The sequence below is a fragment of the Fistularia commersonii genome, chromosome 25 (assembly GCF_037954325.1).
Source record: "Fistularia commersonii isolate RoL2024-O1a breed Wild chromosome 25, RoL_Fcom_v1.0, whole genome shotgun sequence".
Classification (NCBI taxonomy): Eukaryota; Metazoa; Chordata; class Actinopteri; order Syngnathiformes; family Fistulariidae; genus Fistularia; species Fistularia commersonii.
In genome coordinates, this window is record NC_141308.1 from 7686266 (window position 1) to 7701593 (window position 15328).

Here is a 15328-nt window from a genome sequence, read left to right on the forward strand (position 1 = left end):
GACCGAGCAACGATGAAAACAATCCAAAAGATTGAAAACGTTCAAAAGAAAAGCTATGAAGTTGCCGTTATTGTTGTTTAAAGCGTTTCCATTCTAAAATATGTGATTTTAGAATTCTCCAAAGGTGATCATAGACCATTGGTGTTGCGTTCGCGGTTTTAAAAAAATGTCGGGCCATCCAGATTCTTCACTTACAAAAAAAAAAAAAAAAGCTTTTTCCCTTTTTCCACGAGGGAGTGAAGTGCTCCACTCCTGAGTCCTTTATTTCACCTCGGAACCACCACACACGAATTATTCTGTAGGTAATCTGACAAATCCAAACGTGTGAAAAGTCGTTTGACTTGTGAAACCGACATTACGTCAGCCCTGAAGCTTATTGTGTGAGGTTCCTCATGAAGTTCTTGCACGGTTACTAAGAAAGACAGACAAGCCGTCTAGTCCGCTGCACGTCTGGAATGCAGGGTGGGACCGCTGGATCACTCCCACCATTCAGGAATTTGGGACGTTTCCTTCCATATAAGGACTTTTTGATATCAATCGCGACCTAAGGAAGAGACGGGGGGAAAGGTGGAGCCTAGGGTCGATTAAGGAAGTACGTCACCAAAGAGTAAGTATGATGAGCAAGAGGATAACTGTCTACTGGTCTTTTCACTCAATAGGAGTGAATTGGTTTATTATAAATTTATCAGTTTGTTAGAAAAACAACAACAAAATGAACGAGACTGGAACTGACATACATATTCAAACTTCCAATGATTTACATCGACGCATAATTCAAAAGACTTTAGAAAGCAAGGGCCCGCCGTGGTAGACTACCAACTGAAAAAATACGTGATTAGATAGATAGATTATTTTGTTATCATGCTGAGCCCTGTGTGATTACATTCCCACAGATAGTCACGATAAAATGACACGAAGGTACGTCGTGCTTTTCAAAGTGAATGCGTTAAATAATGCACTTGAGATGACGTGTATTATTTTGCGAGCCCAACACAACACGGCAATGTAACAAAAAAAGCAGTGTTCACGGTGAAATACTCACGATAAGCAAATGTCTCTAAAAACTCAAAAGCACGAAGCGGTTAGCATTGGGACTCGGTCACTAAGCTAGCTCTGACTCATCCACCTGCGGCTCAACGCGATGACGTCATCTACTGACAACGAACGACCGTCGGTGGTTTCCATGTCGCGGACGAGGGGAGGGAATTATCTTGACAAGCGAAAGAGTAATTCTTTGGTCGAAACCGTGGGAGCGCTCTAATTGGCGGCCGTGAAAGAGAAAGGAAGTATTTAGTTCTCTGCGGAGTTTCATTGGAAGAGAAACTTAACGGCACTTTAAGGGGAGTTTTAACAGACAATCCGGAGTCTTTCTCATCTATAATCTACCCAGACGGCAGCATCTCGACTTTTTGGCAATGGCCAGCTTCAACAAAGGTCCCGCGTACGGCTTCTCGGCGGAAGTCAAGAACAAGGTACGTCAACGTACTTTAGTAATAACAGCGTCAAAATGAAATATCATAACTTTTCTCTCTCTCTGTGCGCATCTTTCTTTCTTCCATGCTTTTTCCTCCTCGGAGGCACCTGGCCTCCATTTTGACGTGCCCTCTCAGGTTCAGAGGTAAATAGATTAAAAAAAAAAAAGTTTTAAAAAGTATTTCTGAAAGTGATATCGCCCTTACAAACACCAAGTTTGACGAGTGTCTGGTGATTTTAAACATTTTTTCATAATTTTTTTTTAACATCTCGGCGAGCAGAACAGATATTTCTGCTCATTCGGGGCTCAGTTAAAAAAAAAAAAAAAAAAGACTGGGCGTTGTCCCTCCCCGGCAGAGACGTGTCGTTGTGGCAGAATTTTAAATCCCCGTCTGGATGTATTTTTCTCTCTGTGTGCATCCTGTTGTGACCCGCATTAGCAGGAAATCTAATTCAGCCATTAGTGACAGCGGCGGACGCCACGCCTGCTGCTTGTCGCCCATCCTTGTAGCCTGTCATTGTCTCCTAGAAATGCACTCCTGCTCTTCCCCCCTTTCTCCGCTTTTTACAACTCAAATGAATTAAAAAAGAAGCAGGAAGGCATTTTTTCCCCTTTCCATGAAGCATCCTGGAAGGTCATGGGAAGACTGGAGCCACCATCCAGTCTTCTCACTGAAGCGGTGTTTATGTAGAGGTGCCGGCATTGACCTCTGCACATCCGGATCCACTTAAAATACCAAAGCTGATGGTGGAGATTACCTATCACACCGGGCTATATAACCTTGGTAACTGTTAACTTTTGAGTTAAAAGTACAACTCTGTTATTACAGTGTATTAACATGAACTTTTATTTGACTTTTTTCAAACCACAGATCTGTCACTATCTGAGGATTTCAGCTTCTCAATATGCTCATTTCCTAACATTTCTTCAACTCATCTTCACCTTTCACATCCCCACACTCCCCATCTGCATTCCTTTGCCGTGCCCTTGTATGGGAGAGGGGAGATCATGCCCCCCTCCAAAATATGTCGAGAACAACATGTGCCGGACTCGTAGAAAACTTGTCGGTTTCCTCAGTGTGCGGGCATTGATGTCCTTGGTGAGGGGTGTTGGGGGGGGGGGGGGGGGGGGTGGATGGATGCTGACTGGAGAGGTATTTCCTGCCATCTGTGACGTAGCCGTACTCTGAAATGTGAAGCATTTAACCCCCCCAGCACTATATTTTCTTTGTTTTGTTGATAGGACCCTTGCCACATCAACCAAGGCTGGAAACACAAACTACAACACATTGTAGCGTGCAGCGTAACGGTCCGGATGTAGGGGGTGTGACGCTGCACTGAGGCTGCCTTTTAAAAGACGTGGATTATTTACCTAGAAATTAAAAAAAAAAAAAATCACAAGAAATCTATTGAAATTGTAATTTAAAAAAGGTTTCTAAGCCATTGATCTGTAGTGAATTAATTTTTTGTCATTGAATTAAGAAGAAACCTTAGTCGGTATGTAAATATTTCCAAAAGTGTTTGAAATTTCAGGAGAATCAATCAAATTCCATGATTTTAGTTTGTTTGCTTTTTAGCTGTGAACCTTGTGTTGAACGTCAAAACAGTTATTACGGTATCATTACACATGTGGGTCCAACATAATGTATTGTAGTAAAATAATCATATTTACACTAAAATCCTGAAAAAGAAAGCTACTTATTCACCCAATTGCCGGAGGCTTGACGTGTCCTGCTTGGACTTTTAAGTGTGTCCTCAGCGTTTTGACCAGCAGGCTTCAGTTTGAGCACCTGACCCGTTGGTGTTCGGCCAGCGTGAGATTTTGTGACGCCACAAATCCTGCTCGTAGGCCCGACCGTGAAGCTCAGATCCCAATCGGTGGGTAGGGTTTGATCTTATTGATTTCAAAAGAAACAAAATATTTATCATCCGCGTGGGTGCACGATGTTCGTATCCTCTGCGGCTGCACAGAAAAGCGGAACACTAGAGGCACGGCAACGAAATTAACCATAAAGTCCGATTTGGTTAGAAGCTCCGGAAGAAAGTGGCTGAATTAGCAAATAATATGTTTGGCAAATGCGGATCTGTGCATGGGTGAGGACAGTAAAAAATGCGTTGCGCAATTCCACCCATGTCAAATATGATATATTTCCCCCCTCTCCGTGCGCTGAACCTCCTCGCCACCGTCTTCCTTCGTTTCTCTGCACAAAAAAAAACACGCCGGCCCCCTCGCCGCTCTGTAGGGCCTTTAATCCGAACGCTGCGGGGCCGCATTCCTGGCGTCCAAGCTCGTCCCTGCAAATTACATCTGTCTGGGCGGCTGAGGGGCAATTAAAATAGCCGCTGTTATTTTGAACGCGGGGGACGACCGAACGGAGGAAGTGTAATTACAAGACGGGCCGACGTTTATGTGTGCCGTCGGTTGGTCTGTGGTTTACTTTCTGGTCGCCTTTGGAGACGGCTTATTTTTCAGGCTTTCACCGGGCTCTTTGAGCGGCTTCCGCCCCGGAAACATACAAATACCTGTTGCACTCTTTATTTCCTCCCCTCCTACTGAATAGCACAACAGAGGTCATTGTCGCTCGTGTGCTCGCAACTCTTGACCTGAACGGTGCTCCTCGCACTTTCCCTTCCTCAGAGAAAGAATCACTTGTTAATCAGAGCGACACCTCGGGTCCTGCGTACGGTGGCGTGAACACCAACCTTCCTGTTCTACGGAAGTTTACCAAACAGGATTTCCGCGTTTGTGTGTGTTTTAGGTCACGTCTGTGTCTTACTTATGATCCTGCCTGTGTAGACAGGGCTCACGAGGCATTGGAACAACGCCTCGGCCTCGAAATGTGATTATTTACAGTCATAATAAGCCACTGAGATCCCCGCCCCCACCAGAACCTGTATTATCACTTCTTAATTCTATAATTAAGTTATCACATCATACTTGCTATGGCATTCACTGTTCAAAAAACAAACAAACCACTCTCGTCCCTGCTTGACAGATCGCGCAGAAGTACGACCCTCAGAAGGAAGAGGAGCTGAGGATCTGGATTGAGGATGTCGCCGGCACGCCCATCGGCCCCGACTTCCAGAAAGGCCTGAAAAATGGCGTCATCCTGTGCAAGTAAGCAGAGACACCCCCCTCCCCCCCGAGCCGGAGCGCACTTGTGATCGAAACGTACGTTGGTCTGAAAAAAAAATCTCCCTCTCCTCCCCCATCAGTCTCATAAACACGCTTCAGCCGGGCTCCGTGAAAAAGATCAACCAGTCAGCGCTCAACTGGCTTCAGGTGAGAAAATGAAATGGCATACTGTCGGAGGGTGTGGCTGTTATCACTCCGTCACTCCCTTGTTGCACTGGTTTACCGAACCTGAGCTCAGGTCGCGTCTTCTGCGCAGGTGTCAATAGCAGTTGTCAAGGGACGACGTAAAGTTCTTGGGTTTTGAACCGTAAACACTTCTCCTGTCTTTGGGGGAGTCGGTGACTTCACCTGTCGCTCTCCAACCGCACATCGAGATGTGCTTTCCTCCTGTTCTCACTGCGTTCTATTTGAAGCTTCACAGTTCAGAAGTTCAATACTGGATTGATCAGATTCAGTATGATGTCAATGGGTTGCTACAGTAACCATATATGCACTATACACTCTGAGGTCTGTTATCTTGAGCCCCCCCCCACACACACACACACACACACTTTTCTAAACTCCGCATTGACCTGGTTGATCTTCTTCCCGATCTCCAGCTGGAGAACCTGACCAACTTCATCAAAGCCATCACGATCTACGGCCTGAAGCCCCACGACATCTTCGAGGCCAACGACCTGTTCGAGAACGGCAACATGACGCAGGTCCAGACGACGCTGCTCGCGCTGGCCAGCATGGTGAGCATCCGGGGACGCTTCGGAATACCGACGGGCGATTTTCAATTTTTTTATCTTTTAACATTTTGGCCTCCCAACCCTGCAGGCTAAGACCAAAGGCTCTGCCTCACGGGTGGATATCGGAGTGAAGTACGCCGACAAGCAGAAGAGGATGTTTGACGAGGAAAAGATGAAGGCGGGGCAGTGTGTCATCGGCCTGCAGGTAAAAATAAATACCCTGAAAGTGAGCGGCTGATCAGACTGAAATCTCATTGTTCTGCTTATTCCTCAGTGAATCAGCCAAATTAATTTCTTATCATTCATTTCTCATCTCAAATTACCCAAAGTGATGGCAGCTTGTTTTGTGTGCTGTTTCATTTTTTTTTAATTCATCCCTTCATCATTTACCCCGCTTATCGCAGGATCACATATGCAACTATTCACTCGCTCATTCACACGTTTGGCCAAATCAGGGTCTCAAATGAACCTCCTACATGATTTGGGGATTTGGTAGGAAAACAGAGAACCTGGAAAAAAATTATTTGTTTGTAATTTATTGTTGTAGTTATTGTTATCATTATTGTTGGTTTTATTTGTTATTCTTGTATTTATTCATTCGTGTTAGGTTCATGGCAAAGAGCTTTGTTGATAAAATTATGTTCGGGAATGGGTAGTAATCCCTGGGAGTAGCAAGCTGTAATAGATTACACAAAAAAGGGAAAAACTAAATTGTCACGTATAGACGGAAATGTTCAATACTTAAAAAAACATACTCAGGCATAGAGTATGAGAAGTATGGTGGTGTGGTAGAAATGCAATATGAGAATCATATTTATGTACATTTGACAGTGAATCATCTTGTTGTAGCCAATATAAGATCTTTGCAAGAATGTGGGGGAAAAACAGTATAATAAACGGAAACCCCCCCCAAAAAAATTTATACACAATTGAGTGTTTGGTATCAGGGCTCGTGGTTTACACGAAGCATCGCCTTCACTTCCTCTGTAAATCTGAGCTCACTGTTTAGACGAAACCGCTTTAAAAGTGGAGTCTGTCATGATCTCATGACAGCGTGCGTCTCTGCTCATTGTTCTCACCTCTTAAGTCGCGGTGTTTGTTATTGTTTCTGTCACTGAGAAATATGTCCCGGGATAGAGGTCCGCCTAGAGGAGTTACAACATCACGTCCTGTTTTACAACTACGCCTGAATGAAGCGTGGCCTGTAGAAAGCCTGTTGGAATTTTATTGCCTAACCATGAAAGGTTCCGAAGCCTAATATCATTTTATCGTTTTTTTTATTTGTTGTTATTTTATTTTTAGATGGGGACGAACAAGTGTGCCAGCCAGGCCGGCATGAACGCTTACGGCACCAGGAGGCCCTTGTATGACCCTAAAGGTCAAATCCAGCCTCCCATGGACAACACAACCATCAGTCTCCAAATGGGAACCAACAAGGGAGCGAGTCAGGTATTGGAACATACTCCTGAATCATAATGACGTCAGTGTTATTACAGAATGACTGCAGAAATTCCCCTTGGGGCATTTGCCATCTGTTGCTGCTCCTGCGGTTCGACCGCCGTGAGACGAGACATGCTTGGTCATGCTCAAAAGCTGATAGTGTAATCTCACACAGTGTGTGGGTGACTCCTCTTCCTTCTGTGTGCGCTGCAGGCTGGGATGACGGCTCCCGGGACGAGGCGCGCCATTTACGATCAGAAGCTGGGCACGGACAAGTGTGACAACAGCACCATGTCCCTGCAGATGGGCTACACGCAGGGGGCAAACCAGAGCGGCCAGAACTTCGGTCTGGGACGGCAGATCTACGACGCTAAGTACTGTAAAAGCGGCGAGGCCCCAGACGACCAAAACGGGGCAGTTGGGGCAGGCGACTACATCCCAGACTACCAGGATGAGGGTTACCAAGGTTACCAAGAAGAAGAGCAGGTGTACCAGGATGATGGGACAGATTACTAGGAGGAAGGGCTAGAGATGAGGGTTGTTCCGCACGGAAACTTCAAGGCGGGATATCTAGTTTTACATACATAGGATGTGGCGCCTATTTTAGGTCGTATCCAGTTAGCAATGTTTGAAATCGCTGTCTTCTCCCTTCATGTCCCAAATAATGTTACACATATCAAGATAAACTGTATTTCTGTGATTTTTTTTTTCTTTCTTTTTTTTTTTTTTTTTTTTTTTTACATTACCACAGCTAGTTTTATATCCCAGGGATTTTTTTTTTTTAAATGTGCCAAATACGCCTATTTTCTACGGCGGTTTTTGCTGACTCATTAGTTATATTAAGGGAGATAACTGGGCAACACACTGTAACAGTGAAACAATAGGGATATATAAGTATATATATTTTTAGAAAATGCACATTTGATGAAAAAAAACCCAATTGCATCGACTGTGGAAACTCAAAGTTTTACTGTTTCATTCCTGTGAACGTACATTGGCTTGTGTTCGTCGCTTCCTCGACGACCTCGTCTTTTCAGTATTTTTTAGACCAGTGAACAGCACTGACTGTTCAGAAAAACAATCACAAAAAATAAAAAAATAAAATAAAAAAAAAAGAGGGAGCAATTAGAAGTACTCCAGCTAGCTTCAACTTTTATCTTTTATACAACTTTTATCTTTTCATTTGAATGTGTCATTATTTTATTTTTATTTTTTTTAATGGAACAATTTTCTTCGTTTGCATAACCAGATCAACTGGAGAGAGACATGTTTTCTTTGGATGGAAGACAGTGTGGGGGGGTGAAGAGGAAAAAAAAAAAACCTCAAGTCAAGTTTCGAACATTCCAAGCAAGATTACTGGGGACTTTTTTTAATTTTTACTAAGTGAATATTTCTTCATAACTGGTTTATATGCAAACCATTACACTTATGTTTGATCATTTAAGATGATAATTTATGCATACATCTCTTTTGAATGGGAGGGGGGTGGGGTGGGGTTCTTCCATGATTCTGAATAGCTTGTGTTTTGTACCATACTGTTATTCCTCTGGAGTAATCTTTATGCCATTGGATTAATAAAAAACGGGATATCCAGTCATTTGCTACTTCATTTGGTACATGTAGATAAAAAAGCACCATCAGTTTGAATAAAAAGTACATTCTAATCCTCACAGGAGGAGGATTAGTTGCAGGACTGCTGCATTAGAATTTCAGAGATACCTTGTGAATGGGCAATAGAATGTTTGTACTGTGAATGCAATATAATAAAGATGTGTATTCACTATTATGTGTTATCTTCTTGAGACGCAGTGTACCAGTGTGTGGGCATGGGATCATAGGGAGCTGAAGCTCTACACAAGTATCCGCCATAGCAGACACACTGATTTTATTTATTTATCATCTTTTCAAAACTCAACTTGAAATGGTTTAGATTAAAAACAGATTTTTTTTTGAATTTTGGAAGTTTTTTAATGTATTTGACTGAGCATCAGAATTACTGACTGATATATTTTCTCCCCCTATTTTTGTGCTATGCATGCTGCACCATTCCTGTTCTTGTTGCGAAATGGATCGTAATTCTGTGCGACCGGGCCTTCGTTTGCACGTCCTTCCATGTTTTGTGGTCGTCTGTGGATCTTCACCCCGTGTTCCTCCTCTGAACGCTTCTCTGACCGGTCTCCTTGTGGTTTTCGGATCAGGCTTTATTCCCAGCAACGTTTTTATTGACTGAGGACCACCGAGGCTTTTCAGCCGTCGGGCAAAACAGTTCTGGAAAACCACAAGAGACCAACTGTTAATACTGCATTTCTTCCCGAAACAAAGCTCAGTTCAGCTGATCACTTCGGGTGAAAAGAGAGGATCAGGTTTGACGGACTTATCATTCAGATTCTCAACCGATGTCCAGGGACTGACAAAAAAAAACACCTTTTTGTTACATCGAAAGTTATCGCTGACTGTAAAGACCATAATATCAGAGTCTGGAACACTGCTTCTTACTCGTATCACTTTTACAATCCTACCTACCTTTTGTTGGCCCTTCTCTCCAATATTAATATTAGCTGAGGAGCTTTGAAAAACCTTTTTATAAAATCGTCCTCCAAAAGTGCATCAAATTACACTTTTAGAAAAAGAAAATCCCAAGAATTAAAACCACCTTTTCAGGTAACAAGGCACATTCACTTTTGATTTTCCCACCAATTTTAATTGGTCGCTTCATTTTTTAACAGCCCTTGTCATGTTCTGAACCACGATTAGGGTAAAAAAAAGCCTCTCAGGGGTTTAATAATCAAATATTCCTCCCGTAGAATAACATTTTAGAATCATTTAAATTAATTTGGACATTTATTTCAAGGTCTTAACATATTTATCACCAAATCCTTTATTGGGAAACAGGAGAGAAGTATGTCATCTTTGTAATAAATCAAGCTTTTTTGTCACCCCATCTGTGTTTCTCTACTCAATTTCCAGGAAAACAATTGCTGACCAAGCTTTGCATATGCAGTTCCATCTAATTTCATCACCAGGACCAAAACATCTCACAAAGGCTGTATCAGACCTTCATATCCACCATTTACTCCTCGTTTCCATGATGTTGCATAAAATCTTGGAGACTGTTGGGCTGTTACATCTGAGAAATCACTTTGCATCACTTACAAAACATCAGGGCAGATGTGACCCTTCCAAATGCTTACTTAGATTTGTTACTTCCCGATCCGACATCTCACTGGCAAACGCTCCCCCCGTTTCCCTTCTGTTCCCCAAAAAAGGGATCTCGAAAATCCATTAGACCAATACCCAACGGTGAACGCAGCATTTCCGGACTTTACGAGATTACCGACTCAAATCGGTGACTTGCTGAAGAGCCCTTCAGTTGTGGTTTGGACAATGAGAACAATAGATTACTGTATGTGGACATCTGGGGCATGACATAAAGAAGGAGCAGCTCCTCTGTAGATTCCATCTAGTTTGAGACTGTTCCCTCTCGTCCCTCCCTCTCTCATTCCTCCATGTCTTCCCTCCGGGTGAAAACATTGACGAACTTCACAGACATTTCTAACCTTCATGTACAACCAATGTGCCCTTGACGATTCTCTGCCGCGACCCTCCCGGAGAACATCGATTGAAAAGCGTTGCATAGCTTTGCCATGCTGGCGTCAATAGACACTGAGTGTTTCACAACACCTCAGTTTAGGAAATTTATTCAATTTGTCATGAAATACACGTTGTTAGTCTTTCCAGGAGTTATTTCCCGGTGATGAATACCCCAAGGATACAGCAAATATGTCCGCTATGCATGTTTCATTTGTCTGTTTGGATTCACGACCATTGAAATACTGATGAGCTTTTTTTTTTGTTTTGTTTTGTTTGGTAACATGTTCATTAAAGGACTGGATTAAATTAGTCTAGTTAAGTAAACAGTTTTTGGTTCCACACTTGTGTCTTTCTCCAATGAAAAATCAAATATTTGCTTTTTTGCAGCAACATTTTGCAGGTTTTTTTTCAATTTATTAATTTTTTTAGTTTAGAACAACAGCACCTCAGGGTGGTTTTTCTCAGTTAGTGCTATTGAAAAGCTGCGGCAAGATCAACACAAATGAAAATACATAGCCTCATATTTCTTATAGTTTCTTTCAAAAGTTATATGACTGAGGCCGGAAATGTCTAATATCAAACAGCAGTTTATCAGTGCTTCTGTCCCACTGAATAAATTGACTATGGCAACCTTAAATATGTAGATGATACCCAGCATTGTTTTCCTGTCCACACTAGTCAATCACTCATGTTACCTACTTTCCTTTCCTGCCTACATTCTGATGAATATTGGATGAACCAAATTTTCCATAAATTTGCTTATGAAAAAAACTGTATTTGATCCTTGGGGTATAAAAACAGCCCACCAGTTTTACAGTTAGGTCAGCTTGACCAATGAAAATATTAGCAGCGAGAAACACAGCTCCATTTGGATGATTGTTTATGTTTTGAGGTTTGCAGCTAGAATGTCACCAAGACCCATGTGTTTTGCTGAAAAAATTTCCAAAATAACCTCGTGTTCGTCTCCCACAGGCTAGCAGAAGTCACATCCAGTGACACGCAATCAATGTTTTAATGTTTCCTATTTTAACACTTGTGATAAACTAATTCTCAAGAGGCAAACGCAAACATTCACGGCCATGTTACTTACGTGCTGGCCAGTTAATGCTCTGTTTCTTTGCAAATCAATTTGGTAAAATTTTACAGATGATTTTTAAAGCTTTAAATGTCATCAATCTAAGTAACACAAGCCTTATTGACTCCCAGTGTGCTTGAATCTTCTTATGCTGGTTGCTCCAGGGTCTTGTGACAAAGCATGATCTGTGCAGAGTGCAGTTTGGCTCGCCGGTTTAATCAGACAGGCTACACGATTACCATCACTTACATCATCTTTTTAAACTTCTTGTATCCAGAATCCAGACTTTCAAAAATTCTTCCATATAATAATAATAATTAATGGTCTGTATTTGAGCCTCCTGATGCAATATAACCATACTCTGAGATAACTTAGTACAAAATGTGCAGAGTTTTCTGTATAATTTGTTCTGATTATGATGCCACAAAAAGTAAAAGTATCACGATTCAAGACGACAATCATGTTAACTAAGACCTGGGTATTCTAAGGCCCGTGGGCCACATCTGTCCCGTTTTGCTTTTTTATTCGGCCTGCCAAACTATTTTCTTTTCAAATTTTAGTAAGTATTTTCAATCAATATTGAATTTAGAAACTCCTTATTTTTTCCCATTTGTTTAATTTTGTATGGATGATAACATACAAAATAATGCAAATACATTTATATGATCATTAATGGCTGTAAAATTGAAATAAAATGCCAAAAAATGTAAATAATTAAATTGCAATTTACAATTTTCATTTTGCAAAATTTACATGATACCAAATACCTGCATGAAATCAAATGAAGGAGACACGGTAACAAGGATAGTTTTGTACAACTGCGCCATCTGCTGTCTACAGACGGAACTGCACCGGAAGATACTACCGGATATGACTCAAGTCGCGCGATATCAGGCCTAACGAGACTTTTAACCGTTCTTTTACCCCGGAATATCTGGCAAGATGGTAGGTAGTGTACTAATCGTGAACTTTTGAAAACGGAATCTACGTCCATCTGAATCACTTGTGATTTTTTTTGGATACGAGAATCCATAATCCGGCTGTTACTCCTGTTTATCATCCTCGCCGCCGAGAATCTTCGCATAGAACGTTAAATAAAGATGTGTTTATGAAATCTGTAGCATTCACGGCTAAGGCCAATAGTGCTAAGCTAACGTGAATTGGAAAGCTAAACGTTGTACGCTTCCATAAGATTTTTCTCATTGTTGTAATTCAAATTGTAATTTATTATTAGTTGTTAACATGGTTCAAAACCGTTGGGGTGGAAACAAACCTAAAATATTACAGTGTGTGTCCGCATGCTAACAAATGATGTTGCCTGTCTCCCAGGCTGATCCCGAGCTGAAGAAAAAGCGTACCTTCAGGAAGTTCACCTACAGGGGTGTCGACCTGGACCAGCTTCTCGACATGTCCTAGTAAGTTAGATACCGTTCAAGCCTTGTGATGGCGAGAATGACACACCTTACTGAGTTGCACGCATCTTGTCGCTTACCAAACTGCAGTAATTCTGCTTTCAAGCTAAACCTCTGCAAAGAATGTTGGCGTTTCCTGTAGTACAAGTAGGCCCTTTATGCTATGAGAGTCTTTAAGTCCCTCAGCTATGATCACTTAATGAACTGATGAGGAATTCTGTAACTTGTATATTGCTATCCTAACTACTTTGTTTTACAAATTTTTTTCAGTCTGCAACCATTTTGCAATTGGTCAATTTTTGCCAGGATCATTGTACGGTTATAAGCATTTCTGCAATTGTACAAGAGTTAGCCAAAAAGCAGCCCCCTTATAGAAGGCAAATTAATGAGCAAATGTTGGGCAAGAAAAAAAGTAAATGATTTGCACAGGGTAAAATGACAATAAGGTATATACAGAAGCAGAATGATAAAACTTATTATCTAATCCTAATCCATCTGATCCTTTGATATTTGCCCATGAAGAATGTCGATGCTTGAAAGGTTGTATCTGTGATTCTAGAAGGAATACAAGTGTAATTTAAGGAATTCCCATTGTCATACCAGCACACCTTGCAGTTTGTAAGGTCTTTTACCTATACCTCATTTTACCCAGGTCTGGTTCAAGCCATAAAAAGACAAATAAATAGAAGAGCTCAATGTAAACCAGTTAGAGCAGCAATTTAGTAAGATTAACTTAACAATAGTTAAAAGGCATGTGCTGAAATTCGTAGTAACCACCACTGGCTGTTGTGCAAATTGGCCAGGCAAGGTCAGATGTTTAATTGGTGGCTTGGTTATTTAAGTTGGCAATTATTTACAGTCACTTTAAAAACAATCCAAAAGACAATTGCACCAACCATATCTACCTCAGCATAACTTGTTTATTTTGGCAAACTTTGTTGAGAAATTGTATGTGTGTGTGTGTGTGTTTTTTGCACTTTAGAGCGTGGGTCTTAGAGGACATTAATTCAATGCTTTGTTTATGTGAATGTGTGGTTGTATTGACAAAGTTGACTTTGACTTAACTTGTCTCCCAGGACTTAGACAAGAAACAAGCTATTTCAGATAGATGTACAAACACTGATAATACTTGAATCTGTGGTAAAAATGTAACCAATTTTTTGTGCAGTTTGGGAAAATACCTAGGGGGGATGTAAGGCATTAAAATATTCTTTCCTTTCAGCCAATCAGTTTGTAAGTTGTTGAAGATGGTTTTTAAACTTGGTTCTTATTTGTTTTTGTGTAGCGAGCAGCTGATGCAGCTGTACTGTGCTCGCCAGAGGAGGAGGCTGAACCGTGGTCTTCGTCGTAAACAGCAGTCTCTCCTGAAGCGCCTTCGTAAGGCTAAGAAGGAGGCTCCACCCATGGAAAAGCCAGAGGTGGTAAAGACCCACCTGAGGGACATGGTCATCCTTCCTGAGATGGTGGGATCTATGGTTGGAGTATACAATGGAAAAACTTTCAACCAGGTTGAAATCAAGGTGAGCTGCTAATTATTTAAAGCTAAAGGAAACCACTTCTTTTGATATGTATATTCATAAATGTGAGTAAAAGTAGATCTATTGTTCCTTTTTAAAAATCAATTTAATGTGTAAATACACTTGACCAGTCAGTATTAACATTAGAATGTAAACTACATCAGAGTAATTGTTTGAGGTACTATATGTCAAACTTTGTCAAATCTCGCCGTGGACATCACTTAGGATCAAGTTTGCTATTTTAGCTTTGCATCCTATTGTGTTCTGTCACCCGGGACTGAAGTTCAAGTTCATGTGGTTCATATAATACTGAATCAATAAGATTTTGACATCCCCTCAGAGTTCTTGGGTGTTAAATATTTTGTCAGAGACATTCATACATCGGCTTTTTTTGTGCCTAATAAAGACGTTTGTCTCCCCACAGCCTGAGATGTGCGGCCACTACTTGGGCGAGTTCTCCATCACCTACAAGCCAGTCAAGCACGGTCGCCCTGGTATTGGAGCTACACACTCTTCTCGTTTCATCCCTCTGAAGTAGAATGGCTATATACTTTGTATAAATAAAAATGGTTGTTCCAAAATGTGTCTCTTTGGCCTTCTTTGACATGGTTTTTGAAGATTTATTTTCTGGGCAGTTTTCTTTTTTTTTTTTTTACCTAGATTACCTATTGTGTATTGTCTAAATGAAGATCTGTGCCTGTTAAGATAATGAGGAAAATAGAGGTTACCAATGGAAATATCAGATTCGTGACATGGATTATTGCCATGCAGTGTTCTTTTCCCTCAAGGAATGATTACCCATAAACAAAGTTCATTTGCATTAAAACGTCGAAAATAAAAACAAGACGTGGCCTATTTCTGATGAAAAGTAATTGCAAACCTGGTCCCAATAAATTAAAGACCACAACTAAGCAACTACCGAGCCTGCATTGTTAAGTATTTCCAAAAGA

General features: G+C 41.3%; 2 protein-coding genes across 2 annotated transcripts; both read left to right on the plus strand.

Annotated features, from left to right (window-relative positions):
• The first annotated feature begins 1307 nt into the window (after positions 1-1307).
• On the plus strand, positions 1308-8566 carry cnn2 (calponin 2). Its single transcript, XM_086171987.1, has 7 exons — positions 1308-1472; positions 4470-4591; positions 4690-4756; positions 5209-5346; positions 5432-5548; positions 6646-6792; positions 6997-8566. The coding sequence occupies exons 1-7, from the start codon at positions 1416-1418 to the stop codon at positions 7297-7299; spliced, it is 951 nt and encodes a 316-aa protein (XP_086028113.1). The 5' UTR covers positions 1308-1415; the 3' UTR covers positions 7300-8566.
• A 3758-nt stretch (positions 8567-12324) lies between these two features.
• Positions 12325-14959, plus strand: rps15 (ribosomal protein S15). Its single transcript, XM_086171989.1, has 4 exons — positions 12325-12394; positions 12779-12864; positions 14147-14381; positions 14803-14959. The coding sequence occupies exons 1-4, from the start codon at positions 12392-12394 to the stop codon at positions 14914-14916; spliced, it is 438 nt and encodes a 145-aa protein (XP_086028115.1). The 5' UTR covers positions 12325-12391; the 3' UTR covers positions 14917-14959.
• Positions 14960-15328: the final 369 nt, after the last annotated feature.